We start from the raw sequence: 17143 nt of genomic DNA, 5'->3' as shown, positions 1-17143 counted from the left end.
TAGGGCGCACATCGTGTCTGACCGCATTCTGCCGGGTAATGGGATTATATGGCTGCTCTGTTCCTCCTGATGTCAGTACTCACAGCCTAGGACCATCCACACCAGGGCGCACATCGTGTCTGACCGCATTCTGCCGGGTAATGGGATTATACGGCTGCTCTGTTCCCCCTGATGTCAGTACTCACAGCCTAGGACCATCCACACCAGGGCGCACATCGTGTCTGACCGCATTCTGCCGGGTAATGGGATTATACGGCTGCTCTGTTCCCCCTGATGTCAGTACTCACAGCCTAGGACCATCCACACCAGGGCGCACATCGTGTCTGACCGCATTCTGCCGGGTAATGGGATTATATGGCTGCTCTGTTCCTCCTGATGTCAGTACTCACAGCCTAGGACCATCCACACCAGGGCGCACATCGTGTCTGACCGTATTCTGCCGGGTAATGGGATTATATGGCTGCTCCAGACAGCACAAGATAAACATCCGGTTGGTTTCCTGTGTTTGCAGCTGTGATTGCCAGTTCTGGAATCTCGGACATTCATCATTGTGATTGTGAAATACTCACATGAATCTGACAATTCTGCTGTAATAATGTAATAATGCTATGACCCCCTGACCCTGCTCTCCATGTGTCACCCCCTCCCCCTGCCCCCCTCCCCATGTGTACGTATGACCCCCTGACCCCTGACTCCCTCCCCATGTGTACCTATGACCCCCTGACCCTGCTCCCCATGTGTCACCGCTTCCCCCTGCCCCCTCCCCATGTGTACCTATGACCCCCTGACCCTGCTCCCCATGTGTCACCGCTTCCCTCTGCCCCCTCCCCATGTGTCAGCCCTTCCCCCTCCCCATGTGTACCTATGACCCCCTGACCCTGACTCCCTCCCCATGTGTACCTATGACCCCCTGACCCTGCTCCCCATGTGTCACCGCTTCCCTCTGCCCCCTCCCCATGTGTCAGCCCTTCCCCCTCCCCATGTGTACCTATGACCCCTGACCCTACTCCCCATGTGTCACCCCTGCCCCCTCCCATGTGTACCTATGACCCCCTGACCCTGCTCCCCATGTGTCACCGCTTCCCCCTGCCCCCTCCCCATGTGTACCTATGACCCCCTGACCCTGCTCCCCATGTGTCACCGCTTCCCCCTGCCCCCTCCCCATGTGTACCTATGACCCCCTGACCCTGCTCCCCATGTCACCCCCTCCCCCTGCCCCCTCCCCATGTGTACCTATGACCCCCTGACCCTACTCCCCATGTGTCACCCCTCCCCTGCCCCTCCCCATGTGTACCTATGACCCCCTGACCCTGCTCTCCATGTGTCAGCCCTCCCCCTGCGCCCCTCCCCATGTGTACATATGACCCCCCTGACCCTGATCCCCATGTGTCACCCCTTCCCCCTGCCCCCTCCCCATGTGTACCTATGACCCCCTGACCCTACTCCCCATGTGTCACCGCTTCCCCCTGCCCCCTCCCCATGTGTACCTATGACCCCCTGACCTTGCTCCCCCATGTGTCACCCCCTCCCCATGTGTACATATGACCCCCTGACCTTGCTCCCCATGTGTCACCCCCTCCCCATGTGTACATATGACCCCCTGACCTTGCTCCCCATGTGTCACCCCCTCCCCATGTGTACATATGACCCCCTGACCTTGCTCCCCATGTGTCACCCCCTGCTCCCCTCCCCATGTGTACATATGACCCCCTGACCCTGCTCCCCATGTGTCACCCCCTCCCCATGTGTACATATGACCCCCTGACCTTGCTCCCCATGTGTCACCCCCTCCCATGTGTACATATGACCCCTGACCTTGCTCCCCATTTGTCACCCCTGACCCCCCTCCTCCTGTGTTCCTGAAGTATAACTTGGGGATTGTGCCTGCAGTTGCTGATTGGCTGTCTGGTGGATCACTGCTACAGATCACCTCTTGGAATCTGCACATAGGAATCACAGCATTAAACTTCATTTATTTACATCATTTTTTTATTTTAATTTTGAATTGCTCCTGTGTGTATTTCTCCAGTACGTACCGTGGGCCCTGATTCAGAGGTCATCGCTGATGTGCAGATTTGCAAGGACTGCGCATGTGTATATATCACAGCGCCAATGCACAAGCCCAAATAGCGGCATAAATAACGCATGGATCTAATCGCAGTCCCCATCGCAGCGTTTGGGGTGGGAAGCGTCCATTTGTGGGAGTGTCAGACGTGCCCGGGGCATTATCTGGGAGGGTGTGTGACTTCAGCTCCTGCCCCCGATCAGCCGGTCTCTGTCGCAGTTATGGAAGGGTCATTCGACAAGACTGGGCAGCAGCTCAGCAGATCAGCGATGGGGTGTGAATCAGGCCCAGTGTCTGCGTTGTGATTCCAGCTGATTAGTGGGGTCCCCTCAGCATTAATTCCCACTGATAGTGTCTAGGTCACGGCTTCCTGTTCCCGGTGTAGTATTTGCATCCTGTTGTTCTGCACTGCTCTTCCCGTCATCGTCTTATCAGTTGTACAACCCGTGACTTCAGAAAGATGTGTTCAATAACAATATAGGATTCATGTTCGTATCTGTATGTATATACATATCCAATGTTCAGCATAGTTTTTATAAACGCAGCAACAGGGTTTTTCCTATTCAATGAAAGGTGAGAAAATGAGCTGCAGTGATTTCTATGATTGCACCTTATTTCCCCAGTGCAAGGCTGATTCTTCACCTGATTATGAAACTTTATCTGCCCCCCCCGCCCACCCAAATGTAACTAGCTTGATTATTCCTTAATGTGCAGTAGTGGTATGTATGTATGTATGTATGTATGTATGTATGTATGTATGTATGTATGTATGTATGTGTGAGAACCCCGTCCCACTAATTATGAATCAGATACATTTTGCTGAACTTGAGGGACTCGTTGGCCTTCCATGTTGGCCAAGTCATTGCAGAAGGCCAGAACCTGTTCTTTGGAGGGCCGCGCCGCACCCCGTTCAGATTGGCTGATCCACAAGCGTTAAACCACCATCCAGCACGTAGAATGTAGCTGCAGCTTGGGTACGAGATGCCATTGACAGGACACACTGGATAACAGTTGTCAGCGGGATGGTCCAGAGTGCTGAAGAAGGTGCCATGCTGGTTGGTGCTACTAGTTCCAATGCTCCCCCGGAAGGCATCGCCTGTGGTAATACAACATGTGCAGACATTTTCAGAAACAGAGCAGTAGAACTTTCCATTGTGTTATTAAAGACATCGTTCCTCATATATACTGGTGTAAAGTCCAGCCGCTTACCTGCTGTGCCAGAGTAGTTTCCTGCAGAGAGCCGGTAATAGCCATCACCAACACTAAAGGGACTGTACTGAGCGTAAGCTCTTCTGCCAGCAAAGTCCCCAATGCTGATGCGCAGTGCGCAGGTCTGTGCTCCTGGTGTGTCAGCTGATGGATGTGTTTGAGTCCCAGCCAGTGCTCCCCTTTGGGAAAAACCACAGAAGTCATGGCTCCAGTCAGACAGACATTACATAGGGAATGGTTATAATCTGAGGTACAGAAGACGCAGCTGATTGGTGACCTAGAAGCTGATTAGTTATATTCATTGCAGAGATGTGTTCCAGCTGCCAGTAACTGAGTCCACGGCTCTGCTCAGAAAGTAATAATCATTTGTGCAGAGTTGGGGGAGGTCTGATTTCCTTCCTACAGCCACTGACATGTTAACGTGGGTTATATATACTCCTAAGGATATCCGTATGTAGCCAATAAGGTTCCGTAAGCCCCTTGTAGGTAACATTTCCAACAGCAGAAGCTGGCTGAATAATTGACCAAATTTTAAGATTTCATTAAATTTCCCATTAACATAAAACATTGGGGTTTCAGCTCTCCCAAATTAGACGCAGCACCACATGTCCTCTTGCGACAATACTCATATATCAGGGACTAAGGAGGGTGCATCTCAGTAGCGCACGCAGGGGGGTTTCTGTCTGAGTACCCAGAACACCCCCCCAGGAGTATAAGGGCCCTAGGCTGAAAGCTGAGGGTCCCCTCTTTCCATGGGTACAAGAATTTTAAAAATTGGCCCTTGGGAACCGGAGATATCTGACTTCAAACAGTGGTCCCCATCCAAGCCTGTTAATTGCTCTTCCAAGTCAGATATTTCAGGTTCTGTCTGACTTAGAGTTTTTCTGAGGGTATATTCCAAAAGCTGGGACTCTCCCCCTTTTGAAGGACACTAGTAGCTTGTCTCTACTGTTCCCAGAACCAGAGATTTCAGCCTTCCAGCAGCTGGTTACTGCTCCAGCTCCACACACCTGGTATGTAGTATTATATACTCGGCAGATTGCTCTGCCTCCTGAACTCTGATCCCCTAGTCCCCAATACCATTTGGTAGGTGGGATTCTCTAGTTTTTAATTCCATTAAAATCTAAGAAATCTATTTCTGGAAACTGGAGATATCTGCAGTCAAGCAAGCTGTCCTCCCCCCAGAAAATTATGAACAATAAGCCCACTCCACTATACACCCCTCCTCTGCATATTAAATATCCTCTACCACCCTGGAAGTTATGTATCAGGGCCCCTTCATACAGCCCAATGCCCCCTTCTCCACCATCTGTGCAGTAAAGGGGTAATTAGTGGAAATTACTGATCCAGCCCTACATGCTGCGCGGTTGATATAATACCCCCTACCAGTCGCGGGACATCAAAGCTTCCCCCACCCCTACCGCTGGAGGATCGGTAGGGGCCCCAATACATTGCTATGCCCAGGGGTCTACACTGCTGCTATGTATGTTTGTATGTATGTATGTATATATATATATATATATATATATGTCTAATAGACCGGCACAATCCACAGCTCCTAGGCAATATAATCTTGGCTGGGTGCCTGCACTAATGATAGTATATTTGCAGGGTGTGGAGCGGCACTCCTAGCAGAAAGAAAAATCAGGTACACGGAAGTTGCAAAGGCGACGTTTCAACATCCTTTATTTCTTTTATTATTATTATTTATATACATTTGGTCTATCTATAATACTTTAACTGACCCGGCATATACTGGGTCACCTAAGTGGCCATCTCCGTGCTTTGCTCCGCCCCTCTGGAAACCCCCTTCTGAAAATCCTGCATTTGCCCCTGCATCTGACTAAGGAACAACCAAACAGCCGTTATACCCCCAACTATCGAAACACCACCACCCTACCTAAGGCTATGACCCCAACTCCAGAATACCCCCAATGGCCTGGTGCAAAAGGGGGGGGGGGGGGTGGGGCATAGGAGTGTTTTAGCTGAACCCTTCTATACTGAATTTAAAAGACCCTGATATTTAAACATGTCGTACTGTATTTCATATGATGGATCACACTTATAGACATTTACCGGTAAGATTTCCAAATCCATTTCATAATCCTCCCACATTTTCTCAAAGGATAACCTGTCTTCTCCATTGTGTTTCTGTATCAGCGTCCAGCCTCCATCGGCTGTCATTTCACAGTACACCTGCAGGGGGAGGAGAGAGCTCATTGTTCTAAACAGTTTTTTATATGATAGGATTCTGAACGTCTATCCAAGCAAGTGCTGGACTCTGATAAGGAGTTGGAAGGACGATGCGCTGGACTCTGATAAGGAGTTGGAAGGACGGTGCGCTGGACTCTGATAAGGAGTTGGAAGGATGGTGCGCTGGACTCTGATAAGGAGTTGGAAGGACGGTGCACTGGACTCTGATAAGGAGTTGGAAGGACGGTGCGCTGGACCTCTGATAAGGAGGAGGAAGGACGGTGCGCTGGACTTTGATAAGGAGGAGGAAGGACGGTGCGCTGGACTTTGATAAGGAGGAGGAAGGACGGTGCGCTGGACTCTAATAAGGAGGAGGAAGGACGGTGCGCTGGACTCTGATAAGGAGGAGGAAGGACGGTGCGCTGGACTCTGATAAGGAGGAGGAAGGACGGTGCGCTGGACTCTGATAAGGAGTTGGAAGGACGGTGCGCTGGACTCTGATAAGGAGTTGGAAGGACGGTGCGCTGGACTCTGATAAGGAGTTGGAAGGACGGTGCGCTGGACTCTGATAAGGAGTTGGAAGGACGGTGCGCTGGACTCTGATAAGGAGGAGGAAGGACGGTGCACTGGACTCTGATAAGGAGGAAGAAGGATGGTGCGCTGGACTCTGATAAGGAGGAGGAAGGACGGTGCGCTGGATTCTGATAAGGAGGAGGAAGGACGGTGCGCTGGACTCTGATAAGGAAGAGGAAGGATGGTGCGCTGGACTCTGATAAGGAGCTGGAAGGACGGTGCGCTGGACTCTGATATGGAGGAGGAAGGTCGGTGCGCTGGACTCTGATAAGGAGTTGGAAGGACGTGCGCTGGACTCTGATAAGGAGTTGGAAGGACGGTGCGCTGGACTCTGATAAGGAGTTGGAAGGACGGTGCGCTGGACTCTGATAAGGAGCTGGAAGGACGGTGCACTGGACTCTGATAAGGAGGAAGAAGGATGGTGCGCTGGACTCTGATAAGGAGGAGGAAGGACGGTGCGCTGGATTCTGATAAGGAGGAGGAAGGACGGTGCGCTGGACTCTGATAAGGATTTGGAAGGATGGTGCGCTGGACTCTGATAAGGAGCTGGAAGGACGGTGCGCTGGACTCTGATATGGAGGAGGAAGGTCGGTGCGCTGGACTCTGATAAGGAGTTGGAAGGACGGTGCGCTGGACTCTGATAAGGAGGAGGAAGGACGGTGCGCTGGACTCTGATAAGGAGTTGGAAGGTCGGTGCGCTGGACTCTGATAAGGAGTTGGAAGGACGGTGCGCTGGACTCTGATAAGGAGTTGGAAGGACGGTGCGCTGGACTCTGATAAGGAGGAGGAAGTACGGTGCGCTGGACTCTGATAAGGAGTTGGAAGGACGGTGCGCTGGACTCTGATAAGGAGTTGGAAGGACGGTGCACTGGACTCTGATAAGGGAAAAAAAAAAAAAAAGGACATCATAGAATTAGAAAAAGTCCATAGGCGAGCAACAAAGCTTATTAGGGGAATGGAGAATTTAAGCTACGGGGAGAGATTAAGCAGTTTGGGACTACAGTGTATTTACATTAGAAAAGAGACGTTTAAGGGGGGACATGCTCAACATGTACAAGTATATCAAGGGCCAATATAAGGAACTGTCAAACACCCTTTTTTCTACTAGAAAGGAATCTAGGACGCGAGGGCATGAGTATAGATTGGAAGAAAAAAGATTTCATTCAGCTAGTAGAAAGAATGGTACTTGTTTCCTAGCACGGCCACACCGATTTACATCGGGGTGGTCGTGTCGGAAAAAATCACGTCGATCGCATCGCATGCGATTTGGTCGCATGCGATGCGATCGACGCGACCGACCCGATTTTTTGATTGAATGAAATGTAAATCGGGTCGCTGGGACCCGATTTTACATTGGATTCAATGTAAAATATTCCCAACCCCCCCCCAAATTTAACGGCGTAAACCCCACCCCACGATAGACGCCAACCCGAAGCGTGGCGAGCGGCGGCGGTGCGTGTCCTCCGACCTTTTCATTCCCCTACTATCCACGTCGGCGTGGAGTTGAGAATAGAATAGTGTGGCGAGCGCAGCGAGCCACCGAGCCCGAAGCGTGGCGAGCGCAGCGAGCGCGTATACCTGTGAAGTTATACGCGTCCCCTCGCGGGGCTCGCTGCGCTCGCCACGCTTCGGGCTCGGTGGCGCGCTGCGCTCGCCACACTATTCTATTCTCAACTCCACGCCGACGTGGATAGTAGGGGAATGAAAAGGTCGGAGGACGCGCACCGCTGCGCTCGCCACGCTTCGGGTTGGCGTCTATCGTGGGGTGATGACGGGGACATCTATAATGTGAAATTGGTCATATTGGCCCATTTCACATTTTTCACATTTTCTCACGATTTCAATGTTAAAAAATATTTTAACATTGAAGCCTATGGAAAAATCGGGGGCATCGCGTCGGTCGCGTCGGGACCAATGTTAATGGTCCCGACCGACGCGATGCCCCCGATATTTTACCTTTCCCGACACGATCCTCACGATTTCAATGTTAAAATATTTTTTAACATTGAAGCCTATGGAAAAATCGGGGGCATCGCGTCGGTCGCGTCGGACCAATGTTAATGGTCCCGACCGACGCGATGCCCCCGATATTGTGCCTTAGCCGGCAAAATGGACCTGATTTCAAAGGAAATCGGGTCCATCGTGTGGATCGTGTACCTTAACTTAAAGGTACACGATCCACAAGATTGTGGCCGTGCTAGGAAACAAGTACCGAAAGAATTTCTTTACGGTCAGAACAGTCAAACTCTGGAACTCTCTTCCCAGAGAGGTGGTAACGGCTGGCTCATTAAATGCATTCAAGGCAAAGTTGGACAAACATTTACTGGAGAAAAACATCCATGGGTACAAATAAGAAATATAATTTGTCTGTAAAATACCAGAACCTACCAAATCAGCAATGGATATCTATACCAGGTTGAACTAGATGGACGCAAGTCTTTTTTCAGCCTTACCTACTATGTAACTATGTAAGGAGGAGAAGGATGGTGCGCTGGACTCTGATAAGGAGTTGGAAGGATGGTGCGCTGGACTCTGATAAGGAGGAGGAAGGACGGTGCACTGGACTCTGATAATGGTGTTGGTAGGACTGTGCGCTGGACTCTGATAAGGAGGAGGAAGGACGGTGCGCTGAACTCTGATAAGGAGGAGGAAGGACGGTGCGCTGGACTCTGATAAGGAGGAGGAAGGACGGTGCGCTGGACTCTGATAAGGAGGAGGAAGGACGGTGCGCTGGACTCTGATAAGGAGGAGGAAGGACGGTGCGCTGGACTCTGATAAGGAGGAGGAAGGACGGTGCGCTGGACTCTGATAAGGAAGAGGAAGGACGATGCGCTGGACTCTGATAAGGAAGAGGAAGGACGGTGCGCTGGACTCTGAAAAGGAGTTGGAAGGACGGTGCGCTGGACTCTGATAAGGATTTGGAAGGACGTGCGCTGGACTCTGATAAGGAGGAGGAAGGACGGTGCTCTGGACTCTGATAAGGAGGAGGAAGGATGGTGCGCTGGACTCTGATACGGAGTTGGAAGGACGGTGCGCTGGACTCTGATAACGAGGAGGAAGGACGGTGCACTGGACTCTGATAAGGAGCTGGAAGGACGGTGCGCTGGACTCTGATAAGGAGGAGGAAGGACGGTGCGCTGGACTCTGATAAGGAGGAGGAAGGACGGTGCGCTGGACTCTGATAAGGAGGAGGAAGGACGGTGCGCTGGACTCTGATAAGGAAGAGGAAGGACGGTGCGCTGGACTCTGGACTCTGCAAGACAAATCTACTCTCCATGCAACAGTTCACAAGGTGGGAACTGCAAGACCCCAACGTATGTAGCGAATTAGGGATCGCTAGATCATCTCCATTTCAAATAGAAATACAAAGAACCGTAATAACTATATCTTAATAGCAGAATGACGACATATTTCTATGATGCCAAATTAAAATACTTGGATGTTTGCAGAAAAATATTGGCATTGTAACTGGTTGCTTTGTTTCGGAGTTAAGTAGCAAAGCTTCTGATAGCCAATCATAATGCATCACCAATGTGCTCTGGAAATTGTGACTCTCCTTGTGCATCTGCTGGGTGACTCTGGAACATGAGACCTGCTGGGTGGTCTGGAAACTGTGACAGTTATTTACAGCCACCCACTAAGCAGGGCATTTTCCAAAAGGGTGAAATGGGGTATATGTTCTACCCAACAAACCTTAGCCTTGAAACCGGGCACGTCGGCTAGTAACGCCATTATTTAGTGATATGTGGTTTAGTGCCAAGACAGGAATCATGGATCCGTTCTCAAGAATGAATAGTCAGTGGTAGGATTGCATTACCTGAAATGACCGGTCAGCACCAGCTGGTTTCACAGTGTAGATTCCGCTGCGTGAGCCTGCGCGTCTCTCCCAGATATCGGAGCAGTCATAGGCTATATAGAAAGGGGGATGTTGATTAATCAGATCTCATCCCTCCCAGGCAATAGTACATATGGATATAGATCAGAGTGCATAGTGTGAAAAAATGGTGCACTGCCCAAATCCCAGGTTCATGTATCACGGGTTTGGACGACCAGGGCAATCACTGACATATGTTAACTGATTTTCTGTATAATTATTATTATTAATATTATTATTATTATTATTATTATTATTATTATTATTATTATTTGTAATTCTAATATTTTGTTGTCCTCTTGATGAAAATAATTCAGTGTTTGTGAAAACGCATACTTTCATCTATTGTATTGTTGTATTACTTGACAACTTGTATTTGGACCTGGCACCCGATTCTTCACAAAAAAAACCATTTTATATATAATATAATACACAGATGTTTACAATTTAGTATGAACATAAAAAATGTAACCATGAGAATAGAGCGCGACTTACGTGGCTGTTCTGGGGGCCAATCCACCTGTTGAAAAGAAAATTCCATAACAGATGTTTAGTAAAAACAAGGGGACTGCGCACTGTTGGGGGCTGATTTTGAAGGGGAGATGTTTCAAACCTTGGAGGCAATGTATCAAGTCTCATGTAGTTTGGAGAAGTGGGCATGCGGGGCAAATGCCCAAAGGAACCAGTCACCCGGTGTGCATTTATTTAGTACATTGTATGAGCTATTTCACACTCTCCGGCTCATGCCGGGCAGCAAAACCCCGCGCGGCCAAAAGCCGTGCCACACACAGTAGTTAATAATGGACAATTGTGTCCATTCACACGGGACAGCCACGGCCCGGCCGCCTGGTTGCAGCCGGATCCCACCACTGGAAGGTACGGCTGCCGGGCTGTGGCCATCCCCACCATTGTACGGCCGTGCGGGGGTTTCCCCGCCGTCAGGAGGCGGAGTGTGTGAAATAGCCCTAAAATGATTGGATTCTACTTCATTAGAAGAATTTATGCATTCACCTATTGTCTTCTTATATTGGCAATGTCTCTGTGATTTCCGGAACAGCCACAAGAGGGCGACAATTATGTTTCAATGAGGTACAATACAGTAGACTGGTGATCTATATAAACTGGAAACTGACTGAATGTGAAATCTATGGCACAGGTCGCTGTTCTCTTCTCTGCTAACTGGGCAAAAGATAGCAGCAGAGCTCTGATGGATAACTGCCAAATATTCAATAAGAAATATCAGAATAGGCGAAGCACAATGCGAACCTAGGATATCATTCTATGTATAGTATAAGTCAACAGCCTAACAAATGGGGTGTCCCGGGACCTTAATACTGTAGGTAGATTGTATTAGCTGCCTCATATTGTGTACACCAAATGAATTGCAGCACTGAACGGAGTTTGTATGTTCTCCCCATGCTTATGTGGGTTTCCTCCGGGTACTCCCGTTTCCTTCCACAATCCCAAAAGAAGATATACTCCCAATAACAATTAACCCTAGAACGTCTGTGTGTGCGTGTACATGTTGTAGGGAATATTATATAATTGTTTAGTTGTAAGCTGTTTAGATGGAGTTTTGGTTAATAAATTAATGCAAAATGATTAAATATTCTGTAAATGCCATTTCATCCATTGGTATCATATTTAATCATATTTAATCAGCCATTGTGTAACCTACAATCTAGATGTGAATCAGCTCGGTGAATACATTTTAAACTCTTCTTAAGATTCTAATTTCATATGTTCTGAAGAATTTGTCGCATCTCAATTTTGAAAATGTGTTTGGAAGATAAAATGTTATTTTACAGTTTATAACAAAAGTAACGAAAAATGATTACGTTGTCCATTAATTTGAGATGTGAGATGATTTAGTGCAGATGAAAAAACAAACAAAAAACAAGCGCACATTAAAGAGTAGGATATTTAGCCACGATTTATAGCAGGTGATTTACAATGATTGGTTAGTTTGGTCTAGATTACTTTTCTCACCTGTAAAGAAACATTTTCCCTCAATAACACGAGATATCCAAAGAGGATGAAGTGGGACAAAGTCATTTCTCCTAAGATAACATTCAAAATGCATTTGTTTCATATTATTTCTTAAAATAAAAAACACTAATTTGTAATATTATAAATCCAATAATTAGGAAAAAAAAAAATTAAGTAATGACAATAAAAGATTTGTATTACATTGTAAAATATAGCAACAGCACCCTTTAAAGATTTACAAAAAATGTATGTGTAAAATAGTAATATAAAATATAACTGATTACTAAAATTATGTATCATTCTATCTCCTATAAAATTCATCAATATATAGATTATTTAATATTAAAGGCGTGCCTAACTTTATATAAATATTAAATGAATGCTTGAATTACAGAAAGGTAATTGCAGTTACTTATATATAAGCATGCGTTAGTGAGGAAATACATGGCACATTGGGCCTTATTCTAGTTCACTCTTTCTGGCAAATTCCTACTTAGATGGATAAAACCATGTGCACTGCAGGGAGGCAGATGTAACATGTGCAGAGAGAATTAGATTTAGGTGAGTTATTTTGTTTATGTGCAGGGTAAATACTGGCTGCTTTATTTTTACACTGCAATATAGATCTCACTTTGAAGTAAAACCTCACCCAAATCTAATTCTCTCTGCACAAGTAACATCTACCCCACCTGCAGTGCACATGGTTTTGTCCATCTAAGAAGGAATTTGCCAGAAGGAGGTGAACCAAAATAACCCCCACTGTTAGGTAAATGACATAGTGTAGATGAGAGGTGGACACAGGACAGAACGGCTCCTTACTTACTCCTTCTGCTGCTGCCACGGGGATCAGCCTAAATAAACCAACATTCTGTATTCTCTCATTATATTGTCTTACATCAGTAATAGCTTAGGAAAGCCACATATTATTTTCATCATTATCATCATCACCACTTGAAGGAGGTTTTACAGTGTCACACCTTATAATCTGGATAAAATTTCCTTTGATACAATTTAAAAAACATTTTTTTAAATCCTTTGCTTGGACCAGTGGCTTGCTGCTGGGTGTCATAGAGGACGTATCTTATTTATTACATGTAAATAGAATAAAAATAAAATGATAATGAAATGATGATAAAGTGATAAAGTGCCTGGTACTTTATCACTGTCCAATCAGCTCCTGACGGTTTCTTCTTAAACCCAGCCTGTAAGCCGATTGGCCGTTTATAAAGTACCAGGCTTTTATCACTTCTCTCCTGTATCACTGCTTCATACATCTACCCCAAAGTTCTCATTCTGGACTATATTGTGATATTAAGGACACTACTGGGACAATATTCCCCTGCAGGAATATGTCATAGTCAACGTTCAGTTATATCTACTGTCAGAAACATAAAATAAATGTCACAGTTAGGATATATAGGGTGAAATGTAATAGGATGAGCAGGGGCCTAGTGAGGGTGGTGCCGGTGGAGCGCAAACTCTGGGCGCTGAGGAGTAGCAGGGCGCCCGGCACCACACTCGCCGCCCGCCGGTCCACCCTCTGGATGCCGCGCGTCCATCCATAGCAGCGGCGCAGAGTCTGAGAGTATTACAGAGACCATGCGCCCCAGCTGCCGCCACAGGAAAGACAAGACATGCACGCTAGGTCCTCCTGCATCTCTCACACTGACAGATGCTAGAGGTGCAGGGGAACCTCTAGCGGCTGTCTCCTTTGGTGGCGGTGGCCATCTTTGGAGTGTCGCAGGGTCCCTTATGCTGTCTGAGACTCTGCGCCTCTGCTATGGACGGACGGGCAGGTGGACATTTAGGTTGGTGGGTGGGAAATTTAACTCCCCCTAAGCAAAGAGCATGTAATTATTCCTGGCCACAAGCATGTAACCTTCTATGGCAACGGCCATGTAATCCCCCTGGCAACGAGCAAGGAACCCCTGGCAACCAGCACTAATCCCCTGGCAATATAGGTAAGCCACACTTCAGGTGCATTATGCATTTAAGCAGCACTAGTGGGGGGTTATATGAGTAAGCAGCATTAGTGTGGGAGTTATGTGTGTAAGCAGCATTAGTGGGGGGTTATATGAGTAAGCAGCACTAGTGGGGGCGTTATTGTGTAAGCAGCATTAGTGTGGGAGTTATGTGTGTAAGCAGCACTAGTGGGGGGGTTATATGTGCAAGCAGCACTAGTGGGGTGTTATGTGTGTAAGCAGCACTAGTGGGGGATTATATGTGCAAGCAGCACTAGTAGGGGTGTTATATGTGTAAGCAGCACTAGTGGGGGATTATATGTGCAAGCAGCACTAGTGGGGGGTTATATGAGTTAGCAGCACTAGTGGGGGCGTTATGTGTGTAAGCAGCATTAGTGTGGGAGTTATGTGTGTAAGCAGCACTAGTGGGGGGTTATATGAGTAAGCAGCACTAGTGGGGTGTTATGTGTGTAAGCAGCACTAGTGGGGGGTTATATGAGTAAGCAGCACTAGTGGGGTGTTATGTGTGTAAGCAGCACTAGTGGGGTGTTATGTGTGCAAGCAGCACTAGTGGGGGTGTTATATGTGTAAGCCGCACTAGTGGGGGCGTTATGTGTGTAAGCAGCACTAGTGGGGTGTTATGTGTGTAAGCCGCACTAGTGGGGGCGTTATGTGTGTAAGCAGCACTAGTGGGGGTAATATGTGTAAGGAAAGTAGTGGGGGTAATATGTGTAAGCAGCACTAGTGGGGGGTTATATGTGCAAGCAGCACTAGTATGGGTGCATACCTCCCAACAGTCCCGATTTTATCGGGACAGTCCCGATTGTCAGGGGCTGTCCCGATGTCCCTCCCGCGGGCGGCAGTGTCCCGCGGTGTGGGGGGGCTGTTGGGAGTCCCCCCTGTCAGCTGCTAAGCAGCGGGGAATAAACGCTGTGCGCATGCGCACAGCGTCTATTCCCGCAGCCAGGGGACTGGGGGCATGGCTAGAGGCTCACAGAGCCTCTGGGTCATGCCCCCATAGCGGCAAAATGGGGGCGTGGCCTCGCGGAAGAGCCGCGAGTATAGGCCACGCCCCCGGAATTAGGCCACGCCCCCCGAAAATTTCGGCGCGCCTCAGGCGCGCAGGAGCATCTTCCCGCTTCGAGAACTTACAAAGTTGGGAGGTATGTGGGTGTTATATGTTTAAGCAGCACTAGTGGGGGATTATATGTGTAAGCAGCACTAGTGGGGGCATTATGTGTGTAAGCAGCACTAGTGGGGGGGGTTATATGTGCAAGCAGCACTAGTAGGGGTGTTATATGTGTAAGCAGCACTAGTGGGGGATTATATGTGTAAGCAGCACTAGTGGGGGGGTTATATGTGCAAGCAGCACTAGTGGGGGGTTATATGTGCAAGCAGCACTAGTGGGGGCATTATGTGTGTAAGCAGCACTAGTGGGGGGGTTATATGTGCAAGCAGCACTAGTAGGGGTGTTATATGTTTAAGCAGCACTAGTGGGGGATTATATGTGTAAGCAGCACTAGTGGGGGCAGCCATTATGTGTGTAAGCAGCACTAGTGGGGGGGGGGTTATATGTGCAAGCAGCACTAGTAGGGGGGTTATATGTGTAAGCAGCACTAGTGGGGGATTATATGTGTAAGCAGCACTAGTGGGGGGTTATATGTGCAAGCAGCACTAGTGGGGGTAATATGTGTAAGCAAAGTAGTGGGGTATTATATGTGTAAGCAGCACTAGTGGGGGGGGGGTTATATGTGCAAGCAGCACTAGTGGGGGGGTTATATGTGCAAGCAGCACTAGTGGGGGTGCTATATGTGTAAGCAGCACTAGTGGGGGTGCTATATGTGTAAGCAGCACTAGTGGGGGGTTATATGTGCAAGCAGCACTAGTGGGGGTAATATGTGTAAGCAAAGTAGTGGGGTATTATATGTGTAAGCAGCACTAGTGGGGGGGGGGGGTTATATGTGCAAGCAGCACTAGTGGGGGGGTTATATGTGCAAGCAGCACTAGTGGGGGTGCTATATGTGTAAGCAGCACTAGTGGGGGATTATATGTGTAAGCAGCACTAGTGGGGGCATTATGTGTGTAAGCGACATATGGTGTGTGGCATAAAGTTACTTAGGCATTACGGTATGTGGCATAAGATCTACTAGGCATTAGGGTGTGGGTCATAATGTGTAATGAGCACTACAGTGCGGCATATTCTGTAACGGGCATTAAAGTTTGTGTGGAATCATGTGTAAAAAGCATTACTATAAGGAGGAAAATTACTGGGGGGGGGGGGGGCGGCACCGAAATATACCGTTGCACCGGGCACCATGTCACCTAGCTACTCCTCTGAGGATGAGAGAATCAGAAAGTGAGAGTTTTTTTTAAAGTGGCAATCATTTACACTGGTTTTGCAATGTAGATGATTGCCGCTTTAAAGAATCTCTCACTTTCTGATTGTCTCATCCTATTGCAAGGAAATTTGTAAAAAAATAGGTGTATTTATATCCAGAAATACACTTATTTTTGACATTTGCTATCCCGAAAATATGGCAATTCGTAGTCGTATTGATGTGCTATCAATACGACTACGAATTGCCGTATTTTCGGGATAGTAAATGTCAAAAATAAGTGTATTTCTGGATACAAATACACCTATTTTTTTTACAAATTTCCTTTAGTAAATTTCCCCCTATCTGTCACCAAGGTTTGCTCCCTTCCCCTCCCATATCAACATGTACTCAGTGATTCATATCAAACGTACTTTGAACTTTTCTTCTTACCCTTTGAAAGTTTAGATGTTTAGACGTTATTATGTTCCCGGGGCTGAGATTTGTCCGTCCGCCAAGTTGTTTGAAGTACAGTATGGTCACTGAGTTTCAGAAACCTGTTTCACAGACATAATTAAGGTGGAGGAGACAGACCTGGAAAGTAGATTCCACATTCCGCTGTACGAGTCTCATTTATGTACTCACATAATATGGGAGAGAACTATTATTCTGAGGCATTCAGTAGACAATAGTGTATTTGACAAAATATAAAAGGACTTTAAGTGTCCTGTATTATGATTAGGGATGTGCACCGAACACTTTTCGTGTTTTGGGTTCTGATTACCTTGAGGTTTTGGGTTCTAATGGGTTTTGCCAAAACACCTCCCAAACGTTTTGGCAGGTATTCAATGCTGTTTGCGAGTGGTGACAGCGAGCAGGGCTTCTTGCTCGCTGTCACCACTCACCCTGACAGCATTCAACACACCCTCCGCATCCGCCAATTCCCCCTCGCTCCGTTTTTTGA

The 17143-nt window shown here is 47.7% G+C and overlaps 2 protein-coding genes and 1 pseudogene across 6 annotated transcripts in view; 1 reads left to right on the top strand and 2 right to left on the bottom strand.

The window, feature by feature from the left end:
* LOC146050267 (Fc receptor-like protein 5) overlaps positions 1 to 448 on the bottom strand; it is a 53343-nt gene extending 52895 nt beyond the window's left edge. Inside the window, exon 1 of the mRNA XM_083167194.1 lies at positions 84 to 448. Coding sequence (XP_083023320.1) covers positions 84 to 129 — 46 coding nt within the window. The 5' untranslated portion in view covers positions 130 to 448. The remainder of the gene's footprint in view (positions 1 to 83) is intronic.
* LOC146049768 (angiopoietin-related protein 5-like) overlaps positions 1 to 17143 on the top strand; it is a 104053-nt gene that overhangs the window by 28450 nt on the left and 58460 nt on the right. The window lies entirely within an intron of this gene.
* On the bottom strand, positions 2763 to 17072 carry LOC146049770 (angiopoietin-related protein 5-like; annotated as a pseudogene). The gene is made up of 7 exons (XR_014466200.1): positions 16633 to 17072; positions 11904 to 11974; positions 10410 to 10434; positions 9858 to 9949; positions 5351 to 5470; positions 3275 to 3453; positions 2763 to 3161 (listed from the first exon to the last, which is right to left on the bottom strand). The product of XR_014466200.1 is annotated as an angiopoietin-related protein 5-like (transcript).

Source organism: Crinia signifera, chromosome 12 (genome assembly GCF_055691185.1).
Source record: "Crinia signifera chromosome 12, ASM5569118v1, whole genome shotgun sequence".
Classification (NCBI taxonomy): domain Eukaryota; kingdom Metazoa; phylum Chordata; class Amphibia; order Anura; family Myobatrachidae; genus Crinia; species Crinia signifera.
The sequence above is the reverse complement of the archived record's forward strand: the minus strand, read 5'-3'. Positions and strand labels throughout refer to the sequence as shown.